We start from the raw sequence: 13,201 nt of genomic DNA, 5'->3' as shown, positions 1-13,201 counted from the left end.
AAAAACTCTACATAATCAATCTCTGTGTGTAAAAATGCTCTAAACTCATTCTGCTCCTCTGTATAATTCATAATGTTATAAGGATTATTAAAAGTAGTTGCACTCACCGGCACCTTCTTCCCCCGCACAAAACATTGATTATTATCTTTCTCCTGCTAAATGGCATAAAACTCATAAACCAAAGAAGCATTTGGTTTTTTTATTTGCTTACTGATAAATGAGTTTTAGGCTCGTTTATGGTTCTAGTTTTTAGGCTATTTTTCATTAGTTAGGGTTGCTTTATTTCGGATTTATGCTTGTTTGTTCTTGTTTCAGGGTTATTGATGTTAAGTGATGCAAATATTGAAAAGGAGCGAAAATGGAATGAAATTGAGACGGATTTGTGACTTTTGGGTGGTTCTGTAAGTAGCGCTACAGCGCTACCTTGGGAGCGCCATAGCGCTAGGAAGAGATCTTGAAGAGGTTCGGCACTGACTTAAGCGCTACAGCGCTACAACATCAGCGCTACAGCGCTTGGACGCAGTTTTCAGGAAGATTGTTCCTGACTTTAGCGCTATAGCGCTATCAAAAGAGCGCTACAGCGCTGGTGCCCAGTTTTTTCCCCGTATCGTTTCTGAGTTTAGCGCTACAGCGCTACAATGGTTGCGCTACAGCGCTGGTTTCGCGAATTATGGCATAATTGGTTATTTTTTATGGGCAATTCAGTCTTTTCCAGAGGGAACTTTCAGTAGGGTTTTTGGGAATCATATAGGCGACTGAGAGAGGCTGAAAGCAGACGACGACGGCTGGAGTAAGAACACCATATTGGAGGATTCGTCCCTGAGTTTTCTTTATCTTTTTCTGTCAATTTTCATGTTTGTAATTGAACAATTATATGGCTAGAATGAATATCATAGGCTAAATTTTCTTTTAGGGCTTTTATGTGAATCTTTTGGAAACCCTTGTTATGGTTTAATGCAAAATTGATATTCTTCTTCATCTCTTTCAATTCCTTGTAATCTATGTTAATTGTGCGATTATTGATTGATCTCCTCTAATTGCTATTTTATGAATCAAATTAAAATCTGAAAAGTGAAATTTGATATGCTTTGATTGTTTGGATGCAAATTTAATTTAGAACGAAAGTATCTAGGATATTTGCTTATTTTCTGAGTTGTGTGGCTAATGCCCTCTACATGATTCAACTTACCATAGAAATATAGGAAGTTGTCATTTAGATTGAATTTCATAAGTCTTGACCAGATTATGAATTGTTGTTGCAACTTATTCTTGAATAGAGAGAAGGAGATATAGATGCTTGCATTAGGAAATAACAGGGTGGAAAAATAGAGAATCATAATTGTCCTAATTGTATTTTCTTTGTTAATTTGTTTAATTCTTCATTGCGCTTCGTTAGTATTGTTCTTAGTTTAAACTCTCTGATAATTGTTTAATCAAATAGAATTAAAGGATTAATAGATTGGTAATTGATAAATCAGTCCTTGAGGACGATACTTGGTTTTACCATTTTATTACAAGTTTGCGACTGTGTGCACTTGCATAGCTATAAATTTCGCAACAAGTTTTTGGCGCCGTTGCCGGGGACTGAAAATAATTATCAATATCAGTCTAATTAATTTTTATTCTAATTTGATTTTAATTTCTCTTGTATCTAATCTGTTTAGTTGCTTAATTTATCTATCTCAGGTGAATTCTGGTATATGCGTGGCAGAAAAGGAAAGGACACACTTGTTCCTCTGAATCCTGAGATTGAAAAGTCTTGCAATCAAATCAGAAAGAACAAGAGAGAGGCCCAGAAATCTGTGAAGATGGCACAGAATGAAAGGGAAGACAGGAATGTTCAAACTCCTGGAGTTGTACGAGGGGTTCAGGCTCAAACCAATGCTGAGAGGAGCCTGCGAGATTCTGTGCTACCCACTCTGACGGGAGTACAAAATAGTATACGCCCACCAACTGTAGAGGCCAACAACTTTGAAATAAAGCCCGCTATTCTACAAATGGTGCAGTCTTCTGTGCAATTCAATGGGTTACCCTCTGAAGATCCTCACACCCATTTGTCCAATTTTCTGGAGTTATGTGGGACCTTCAGATACAATGGAGTGAGTGATGACGCAATCAAGCTCAGACTTTTCCCATTTTCTCTAAGGGACAGAGCAAAAATTTGGTTGAACTCTCTGCAGCCAAACTCTATTGTCACCTGGCAAGATCTAGCTCAGAAATTTTTGTCCAAATTCTTCCCTCCGTCCAAAGCTGCTAAATTGAGGGGAGAGATAAATAACTTTTGCCAGAATGACGGAGAGTCATTATATGAGGCGTGGGAACGGTTTAAGGAACTCCTGAGAAGATGTCCTCATCATGGCATTGAACAGTGGATGCTAGTACAGAACTTCTACAATGGTTTATGTCCGACAACCAGAACCATTATTGATGCTGCAGCAGGTGGCACTTTTATGAGCAAGAGCGCAACTGGTGCTTATGAGTTGCTGGAGGACATGGCTACAAAAAACCATCAGTTGTCTGAGGAAAGATCATTAGGAGTTAGAAAGGTAGCTGGGGTGCATGAGCTGGATGCAATCACTGCTTTAACAGCGCAAGTAGCCTCTTTGACCAAGCAGTTGCAACAGAGCAGTGTATCTGCTAATGCGGTTCAGATGGCAGTGAGGTGTGAAATGTGTGGTGGTGCTCATTCTGTCGATCAGCGCCCTATCTGTATGAATAACACCCCAATGGATCATGCTCAAGTTCAGGCGGTGGGAAATTTTCAGAGGCCACTCAATAATCCATTCTCCAACAACTACAATCCAGGGTGGCGAAATCATCCAAATTTTTCGTGGAAGAATAATCAAGGCCAACAACCTCAGTTTCAGGGCCAGTTTCAGAATAACATGCCTCAGCCACCTATGAATCAAGCTTCGTCATCACTGCAGCCTAGGCCTCAAAAATCAATGCCTCAACCTGAGAGACCTAATGAACTGCAAGCTGCCTTGTTGACTCTTACTAATACTCAGACTCAATTTATGACTGAGACCAGATCCTCTATTCGAAACCTTGAGACACAGGTTGGGCAGTTGGCCAATATGCTCAATAACAGACCCCAGGGAAACTTTCCTAGTAACACTGAAGTCAACCCCAAGGAGCAAGTTTAGGCAATTACTCTAAGGAGTGGGAAGCAAACTGAGCACCCTAGACCTCCACAGGCAGTGGTTCAGAATAAAGAGATGGGTGAACAGTCTGGTTCAGAAAGGGTTACTGAAGACCATCAACAGTCAGAACAGAGTCCGCCAGCTGTTATTGAACAGCCAGTTAGAGTTCCATACCCTCAGAGGCTTAGAAAGACTACCCTTGATAAATAGTTTTCTAAGTTTCTTGAGGTGTTTAAAAAGATGCACATAAACATTCCTTTTGCGGAGGCCTTGGAGCAGATGCCCAGTTATGTTAAGTTCATGAAGGAGATTTTGTCAAAGAAAAGGAGAATGGAGGACTATGAGACTGTTGCACTCACTGAAGAGTGCAGCGCTATTTTACAAAGGAAGTTACCCCAAAAGCTGAGAGATCCGGGGAGTTTCACCATACCTTGCACCATTGGTAAGTTTGAATGCAAGCACGCCTTATGTGATCTGGGGGCAAGTATCAATCTGATGCCCTTATCTGTGTTTAAAAGACTTGGTTTGGGGGAGGCAAAACCAACAACTGTCACTTTACAGCTCGCAGATCGATCGTTAACACATCCACGAGGTATTATTGAGGATGTTCTTGTGAAGGTGGATAAGTTCATATTTCCTGCTGACTTTATTGTTCTGGACATGGAGGAGGACACAGATGTCCCCATTATTCTTGGGAGGCCATTTCTAGCCACAGGCCAAGCTCTTATTGATGTTCACAAAGGAGAGCTTAAGCTTAGAGTTCAAGGAGATGAGGTGGTCTTTAATGTCTTCAAGTCTATGAAGTATCCGGTGGCTAGTGACAATTGCTTTAGTGTGGATATGATAGAAAAGGCAGTCTCCAAGAGAAGGATGAGCAAAGATGCCTTAGAGGCAGTATTATTGGGTGATGAGGACGATGATGATGAGGATGTTGAGATCAGAGAATGTGTCAACTGGATCAACTCGTTCCAACCATATTATCTTTCTCCTGCTAAATGGCATAAAACTCATAAACCAAAGAAGCATTTGGTTTTTTTATTTGCTTACCATCAACCAATGATTGCCAACCTCAATCTTGCAGAATAACTCTAATGGGCTCATAACTCGCATCATCATATGATTCATTTTGATAATCCATTCCTCGTTCAGGAATTAATATCCTTCTACTTAAACGCTCATAGCTCTCTTGAGCCTTTTTACTTATGAATCTTGATCTATCGTAAGAAGCCAACCCCATTGAGGATGAAGCACCAATACTACCTCTCTTCAGTCCCATTCTTCTCTTAACACTTAAATTCTACAAAAAAAAGTGACAGCACCTCCCCTTGTTTTTTCCACTTCCCCAAATCAACAAAACACCACAAATCTCACAAATAAGCTTCTCAAACCAACACTCAATACCCAACTAGAAAATAGAGCTCTTAACCACCCAATTCACAATAATATACTGCCAAAAACACTAAAAGATTCAGAGATTAAGAGAGAAATATTTACCCACAATGAAAAATTGATGAAAGATATTCTAAATTCCTCAAACTTTCCAAAAATTGCACAATCTCCCCCAAAATTTGAAATTAGGGTTTATGAATGGCAAGAATGAAATTTATAGGTGATTTAATCTAAAGTAATGGTGGAAAAGTGTTTGAATAAAGGTTATAGGAAGATTATTAGAGGTTTATGGAGATATTTGAAGGGTTGGCTTGAAACAATGGTGTATTGTAGGTAAGAATTTCATAATGTGTAGAGTGAAAATGAAGAAGTGAAGGGAAAACACAAAAAATAGCAGTTATAGAAATTTCGCGAATAAGCGTCACAGTACATAAGGTGTAGCCCCACGGCTAATGTCAAATTCTTGGTTGAATTCTAAGGATGCGCGCTGGGGCTCAATGTTAGGACAACACAACGCCTAGGCACTCACGAAAATTTCTGAGCTCTTTGTCCGTGCATGCACTGCAACTCAAATATGAGTCTGTCGCAACTCAAATGGGTTCCTACAAAAAAACTTTATTTTGTTAATAGTTTTATATTTTTCACAAATTCCACAACTCATATTTACATTATAATGCCTAAAGGTCCAAAAGTCTAAAGAAAAGCTAATTCAAAATAAAAATTTAACACCAAATCAAAAACAACAAAATACTTATCCAATTAAAAGAATTAAAATACTAAAAACAACTTGGGATGCCTCCCAAATAGCGTTGTCATTAACATCATTTAGTCGGACGCTTGCTTCATCTTCACAGAGGTTGTAACTGGATGATGGTCTTGACTGTATCAATAAGACCACCCAAATATGGCTTTACTCTCTGCATGTTCACCTTAAATGTCTCTCAATCCTTTCCTTGTAACTCCACTGCCCCATAAGGAAATACTTTAACCACCGTAAATGGCCCTCATAGAATTGAACAACAACACCTGTTGCCCAAGTTGAAACTCCTTGTGAACAAGATTTTTATCATGCCAAGCTTTAGTACGCACTTTATAGATCTTGGCGTTCTCATAGACCTCATTACGAAACTCTTCCATCTCATTCAACTCCAAAGACCTATGATATCTTGTGTTGTGGCATCCATATTCAACTCCCTCGTTGCCCAATAAGCTTTATGTTCCATCTCCACCGGCAAATGACATGCTTTACCAAAAACTAACTGGTAGGGTGACATGTCGATAGGAGTCTTGTATGTAGTCATGTATGCCCATAATGCATCATCGAGCTTCTTAGACTAATCTCTTCTTGATCTATTGATTGTTTTCTCAAGGACATTTTTTACTTCTCTATTTGACAATTTCGTTTGACCATTAGCTTGAGGATGGTATGGCATAGCGATTCTATGATGAACACCATAACGATCCAAAAAGGCATCCATCATCTTGTTACAAAAATGGCTACCTTTGTCACTTATTAAAGCCCTAGGCGTGCCAAAACGAGTGAAAATGTGCTTATGCGAGAATTTAAGTACCACCTTGCTGTCATTTGTGGGTGTTGCAGCTGCTTCCACCCATTTAGATACATAATCCACCGCTAGCAAGATGTACTTGTTATTGTAAGATGATGGAAAAGGACCCATATAATCTATACCCCACACATCAAATAATTCCACCTCAAGAATCCCAAGTAAGGGCATCTCATCTCTCCTTGAAATACTGCTAACTCTTTGACATCGATCACAAGCTTTTACGAATGTATTCACATCTTTCATCAACGTAGGACAATAATAACCACATTGTAATACCTTTGCAGCTGACCTTGTTGCTTTGAAATGACCACCACAATGAGTCAAAATTAACACCATCTCATCTTCAGGCACACAGCGACGAATAATCTGATATGCACAATGCTTGTATAAGATGGGCTTTTCCCAATAATAACGCTTTACCACTGAATAAAACTTTTTAAGTTGTTGTTTAGACATCTCTGGAGGCACTATATTTGTAGCCAAGAAATTAACATAGTCAGCGAACCACGGTACCTCCTTATTCTCCTTTACTTTAGATAACTTCTCACCCGGAAAAGCATCATTAATTTACACCTCTTTCTTACTTTGACTCTCTTCCAGTTCTAATCTAGACAAATGATCAGCAACAAAATTTTCCATTCCTTTCTTTATCCCTAATCTCCATGTCAAATTCTTGTAGCAATAGAATCCAACGAATGAGACGAGGCTTTGTACCTTTCTTAGTCATAAGGTATTTAATGGAGGAATGATCAGTGTACGTTATTACCTTATTCCCAATGAGATATGGCCTAAACTTATCAAAAACCAACACAATGGCCAAAAGCTCCTTTTCTGTAGTAGCAAAATTAACCTGAGCATCATTCAATGTATGACTTGCATAATAAATTGTTCTAAACACCTTGTCAACTCGTTGCCCCAACACTCCTCCTATTGCATAGCCACTTGCATCACTCAAATGGCAATTCCCAATTAGGTGCAGCGACTATCGGTGCAAAAGTGAGTTTCTCTTTAAGAATCTTGAAAGCATGGCGACACTTCTCATCAAAGTCAAAAGGTACTCCATTCATTAACAATGTAGATAGGGGTTTCAAAATCTTAAAAAAATCTTTAATGAATCTTCTATAAAACCCCGCATGACCAAGAAAACTTCTTACTCCTTTAACTGAGACCGAAGGTGGTAAATTCTCTATTGTTGATATCTTAGCCCAATCTACCTCAATTCCCTTACTTGAGATCTTATGCCCTAAAACAATTCCTTCATTTACCATAAAGTGGCACTTCTCCCAATTCAAGACTAGGTGTGATTCCTCACATCTCTTCAGAACTAGCTCCAAATTAGCCAAACAGTTATCAAAAGAAGAAACATAAACAGAAAAATCATCCATAAAATCTCTATACCCTTTTCTACCATGTCTGAAAATATAGCCATCATACATCTTTGGAACGTTGCAGGTGCATTACAAAGTCCAAATGGCATTCCTATAAACATAAAAGTACCATACGAGCATGTAAACGTGGTTTTCTCTTGATCCTCAGGTGCAATGGCAATTTGATGGTATCTTGAATACCCATCAAAGAAACAATTATAACTATGGTCTGCCAACCTATCCAACATTTGATCAATGAAAGGCAAGGGAAAGTGATCTTTTTTAGTGGCCTTATTCAATTTACGGTAATCTATACATATCCTCCAACCTGTCACAGTACAAGTCTGAATCAATTCATTATTCTCATTCTTAACAATTGTCATTCCTCCCTTATGTGAACTAGAGTCCCCTAGTAGTTTTATGAACTCTTAATAACTTTTCTACCCCAACCTCAATAAGTGATTCAGATACTATAATGGAAGAGTTTCCTTGGATCTAAGATATGCATAGCGTGAATGCTCTGGAAAAGACTTCAATTCTACAAAATGAGGGTTCTCAATGGATGGTAATGGTCTTTCAGGCCCTTAACCAAGTTCTTCAAACCTCTTTTCTCTCAATGTTCCATACAATTGTATCCAATTCAAATAACTCACTACCTCCTCATAATCCTCTTCATCTACATCATCAACTGTAAGACCTAGCTTAAGAGGATCTTCTACTAGCTTTTGATTTGCTACTGTTTCATCTATCACATCCACTGAATAGCAACTATCACTCACCCTAGGATAGGTGATGGCCTTGAATCCATTGAATACTACTTCATCACCTTGCACTCTCAACCTTAATTCTCCTTTTTGGACATCTATTAACACTTGCCCAGTTTTTAAAATGGTCTTCCCAAAATAATTGGGACATTCTGATCATCCTCCATATCCAGAACAATAAAATTTGCCGGAAAAATAAACTTATCTACTTTTACCAACACATCTTCTATAATACCTCTTGGGTGTTTGATTGATCTATCTACCAGCTTTAATGTGATGGTCGTGGGCCTCGCTTCTCCCAATCCAAGTCTGTGAAATAATGAGAATGGCATCAAATTTATACTTGCCCCTAGATCACACAATGCATGTCTGCATTCAAACTCCCCAATGGTGCAAGGTATAGTAAAACTACTATGATCTCTTAACTACTCTCTTCAGTCAATGCTACAGTTTCATATTCTCCTACCTTCCTTTTGTTAGACAGGATCTCCTTCATAAACTTTACATATCTAGGCATCTATTACAGTGCTTCAGAAAAAGGTATGTTAATGTGTAGCTTCTTCAACACCTCTAAAAACTTCGCAAACTATTTATCTAAATTCTACTTACGGAGTCTCTGTGGATACAGAATCTTTATATGATGCTCAATGCTCACTGGTGGTAGCACTTCTTTCCCTGCTAAGCCTTTAGTAACCTTATCTTCACTAGAATCATTCTTTGCTATGCTCTGGTCCTTTTTCTCCTAACTTATCTCCTTTGACTGAGTTCTCTTAGGCTCCTCGTACTATGCTCCACTTCTCAAGGTGATGGCTTGGCACTGTTCTTTAGGATTCACCTCAGTAGTGCTAGGCAAATTTCCTTGAACTCTATTTGTCATAAGATTGGCCAACTGCCCTATTTGCGTCTCCAAACTCCTTATAGACGCCCTTATCTCTTTCATGAATTGGTTCAATGCATCAGGTTGTGGTTCAGGTTATTTCATGGGCATTGGCTATTGTAGAGGTCTATTTTGTTGTTGATAAAAGCCTGGTGAAGGTTGTTGATAAGATTGTTGAGTGGGTTGATTATTTGTCCATGAGAAATTTGGGTGGTTCTTCCAACCTTGGTTGTATGACATGGAATAAGGGTTATTGTTTTGTCTTTGGTAATTTCCTATAGCTTGCACTTATTCCATGGGCATGTTATTCATGTCTAGGACAGGGCACTGATTCAAAGGATGACCGCCACCACCTGCCTCACATAAATTTTGTACTTGCATGGCTTGGGATGGAAGATTTGTCTATTGTAATTGTTTTGTTAATTTTTCCACTTATGCTGTAGGCATGGAAATAGCATCCAATTCAATCATACCAGCCACCTTTTTTTGTTGTCCCTTTTTAGTTGGACACTGGTAGTTATTCATTGCCATCTCCTCTAGCAATTCATACACTTCATTAGCACTTTTGCTCATGAACGCACCTCCTACTACAGCATCTATAAGGTACGAGTAGTACCATTCAACCCATTATAAAAGTTATGGACTAAAATCCACTTCTCTATACCATGATGTGGGAACTTTCTTAACAACTCTTTAATCTTTCTCATGCAACATACAATGATTCATTTTCCATCTGGTAGAAATTATCAATTTCCCCTCTCAACTTTGCAGCTTTTGTTGGAGGGAAAAACTTTGCTAAGAACTTCTGGGCTAACTGCTCCCATGTTGTGATAGAATTAGCTTGCAGCAAAATCAGCCAACTCTTCGCTCGTAGAGAAAATGGGAATAATCTAAGTATAATTACATTGTCACTCAACCCAATGATCTTAAACGTTGCACATACCTCCAGGAAATTGGCTATGTGCAAATTAGGATTTTCTGTAGGCAACCCCCCAAACTGAACAATAGACTGCACCATTTGTAATATTGCTGGCTTGATCTCAAAATTATTTGCAGCAATAGTGGGGTGTTTGATGCATGAATGCACTCCTGTGACAGTAGGAAGTACATAGTCTCTAAGCGTCCTTGGTCCTCATTCCACTGGGACCTCTACAATATTTGGGATATTATTAACATTAGCAGCATTATTTCCTGCATTTCTTTGATTCTCAGCCATGGAAAAACTAGCCTTTTCTTTATCTTTCAGTTTTTTCTGCATGTTCTTTCAATTTCAAGATCTACCGGTATGACTTCCTTTTGTCTACTTCGTCGCATATACCAATAATTCCTGAAACTCAATACAGCCACAAATCAAATGAGTACTAGAAATAAAAACTAATTTAGAATAAAAATCAACTATATTAATATTAATAATACAGTCCCCGGCAACGGCGCCAAATACTTGTGATAATTTTGAACTACGTAAGTGCACGCAGTTGTAGCAAGTAATAAATCAGTAAGTAAAGTATCGTTCCCCCGAGGACGGTTACTAATTACCAAAACTTAATCTTTAATTGAAAATTAATAAATTATAAAATTATAAAACTAAAACAATAAAATAGAACAATGGAGAACTCAAAACTAAATATTAATTCAATGGATTAAGAATTAGGGTTATTAACTTCATCAACTATCCATCTATGCTTCTCTAATGCGAATTTAAGAACTCTTATTTCTATTGTGATAGCGGATTACAATTATAAATTATATTCTTACTAGGACTTATAATTCTCTACAATAAGCAATCCCCTACAAATCTGTGGTGAACTAACATATTGCAAGCATTAAACATGTAATCCCTAAGCTACACAGACCATACAGGTACTCTTGTCCAATATAAATCTACGATTATTTGACTATAGCATATTTATACTTCACTTCTTAGATCTCAGGTTAAAATCATATGAATCATGCAATTAGTGGCCAATTAATCACAAGCATTAAGCACAAAACATATAATTCACAATATTGAAAGGAAAATTATTTTCATTAAATCATCATAAGGTTTCAAGAGAATCCATTAACACCCAAAATAAGAAATTAGTTCATGCTAAACATAGTAAAATCAATTAAACCAAATATCAACATCACTAATCCAGATAGTAAAAGTAAACAATGAAATAGAATGATAGACTAGTTAATCTCCAAGCCTTTGCCTCCTCTGTGTGTTCTTGAGTATTCTCCTTAGGGTTCTGCCTTCAAAAATCGTCATAATGATGATTAAATAGTAATTTGGGCTTAGGACGTGAAATTCCACTTTTGCCCATGCGTAAAATGCCCTATTCTGCAAATTGACCACTGAGGCACCGCAACTCTATAATAAGGTGATAAACATGTTTTAGGCTTGTTTATGGTCTAGTTTTAGGATGGTTTTTGTTATTTTAGGATTATTTTATTGCAGAATTATGTTCGCTTGTTCATGTTTTAGGTTTTCCATGCTAAGTTGGTGAAAAGAGTGAACAGGAGTGAAAGTGGAAGAAAATATAGTTAAGTTGGAGAAAATCGTGTTTTTCGGGGTCAATATGTGCGAGTTTTGATGCTGTCAATAGTGCTACATCGCTATCAAAGGAGCGCCATAGTGCTAGGAAGGACATGAAGGAGTTGTTGAGTCTGGAAATAGCGTCCCAGCGCTACAAAGGCAGCACCACAGCGCTATCAAGAACAGCAGAGCAGCGCCCTAGCGCTACATCAAGGGCTCTATAGCGCCAATGAAATAATTTTTAGGGTATTTTGACTCTGACTATAGCGCTACAACGCTAGCAATGCGTTTTTCAGATTTTAAACCACTTTTTGAAGGGCAAAATGGTCTTTTCACTTGGGAACCTTGGAAGGCTATTTCAGGAATATTAGTCTGCGCTTTTAAGAGGAGTCTTAGTTTCATAAACCCTAGATTAGAAGAGGCTGCTGTAATTAGTTTTCTTTTTCATCTAAATTCATTAGTTGATTTTTATGATCAATTATATAAAGTTTAATTTCATCATGTTATTTATGAACTAATTTCTTTTATCTAGGGATTAATGTAGTCACTGGGATTTCTATTTAATTTTATTATGATTTTCTATTGATACTTCTTTTCTATTCTAATCTATATGATGTTTGTTTAATGCTAGTAAATATTTGATCACTATTTACTTGATTTAATGGTTTTGATTCAAAATTCGAAAGATGAGAATTGAATATGCTATCATTGTATAGACATAGGTTGCATGTTTGACGAAAGTACCTGTATGACTTTTGTAGTTATTAGGTTTCCATGTTTAATGTCTTCTATATGTTCAAGTTTATCACAGAAATGTAGAAAATTTGCATATAGATTGAGATCTTATATCTTGAAAAAGAATAGGAATCGATTATATTAACCTGCTATTAAAATAGAAAAAAAGAGATTTAGAATTGATTATTAAAATTAATAGAATGAACAGTTGATGAACTTAATTACTAGGTTTTTTTTATTATTGATTTTTGATTAGTTGATTCATTATCTTGTTTCCAGTTATTTAAATTATGTTCATAAGTTAGATTATTCACTTTAATTTTATTCTTTTCATCATAATTTTAATTCACAAAATAGAAAGTTAAAGAACAATTAGTGGTATTTAGAAATCAGTCCTCGTGGGATCGACACTCTACTTATCATATATTACTTGATTCGACCACGTATACTTGCATGTTAAATTTTCATAGATCAAGTTTTTGGCGCCGTTGCTGGGGACTTAATTTCGAATATCACAGTTTATTATTATTTGTTCTAATTTGGTTGTTTTATTTTATTTTATTTCTGCTTAATATTTATTTGGATTAAGGTTCTATTGTGTTTCAGGAATCGTTTGTATATGCGAAGCAGTAGACAAAAGGAGATTTTACCAATAGATTTAGAAATTGAAAGAACGTGCAGACAGAACCGGATAACAAAAAGGAGATTGGAGTTTACCATGGCTGATAATTTGGGAAATGGTGCTAATAATGGTCAAGGAGCTGCAGAGGTTCCAAGGGAGCAAGGACCAAGAACATTGAGAGATTATGTACTTCCTACTGTTACAGGAGTGCAGTCATC

General features: G+C 37.2%; 1 protein-coding gene and 1 non-coding gene across 2 annotated transcripts; both read right to left on the bottom strand.

Moving 5' to 3' along the window:
* Window positions 1-2,255: 2,255 nt before the first annotated feature.
* LOC133807680 (small nucleolar RNA R71) lies at window positions 2,256-2,362 on the bottom strand. The gene has a single exon (XR_009879580.1). It is a non-coding gene; the product is annotated as a small nucleolar RNA R71 (small nucleolar RNA).
* Window positions 2,363-5,866: 3,504 nt separating this feature from the next.
* LOC133806233 (uncharacterized) lies at window positions 5,867-7,536 on the bottom strand. The gene is made up of 4 exons (XM_062244358.1): window positions 7,084-7,536; window positions 6,867-6,950; window positions 6,685-6,772; window positions 5,867-6,567 (listed from the first exon to the last, which is right to left on the bottom strand). The coding sequence occupies exons 1-4, from the start codon at window positions 7,534-7,536 to the stop codon at window positions 5,867-5,869; spliced, it is 1,326 nt and encodes a 441-aa protein (XP_062100342.1).
* Between the last annotated feature and the right edge of the window lie 5,665 nt (window positions 7,537-13,201).

Source organism: Humulus lupulus, chromosome X (genome assembly GCF_963169125.1).
Source record: "Humulus lupulus chromosome X, drHumLupu1.1, whole genome shotgun sequence".
Lineage (NCBI taxonomy): Eukaryota > Viridiplantae > Streptophyta > Magnoliopsida > Rosales > Cannabaceae > Humulus > Humulus lupulus.
Note: the sequence above shows the minus strand (reverse complement) of the source record. Positions and strands in the feature narration are given on the sequence as shown.

What these genes read in the sequence shown, in the direction of transcription:
- LOC133806233 (XM_062244358.1), bottom strand. Translation starts at nt 7,536, where the DNA reads ATGTATGATGGCTATATTTTCAGACATGGTAGAAAAGGGTATAGAGAT. An exon ending in AACTCACTTTTGCACCGATA is followed by an intron (nt 6,951 to 7,083) that starts GTCGCTGCACCT and finishes AATGATGCTCAG; the next exon opens with GTTAATTTTGCTACTACAGA. An exon ending in AGAACTGGAAGAGAGTCAAA is followed by an intron (nt 6,568 to 6,684) that starts GTAAGAAAGAGG and finishes CTACAAATATAG; the next exon opens with TGCCTCCAGAGATGTCTAAA.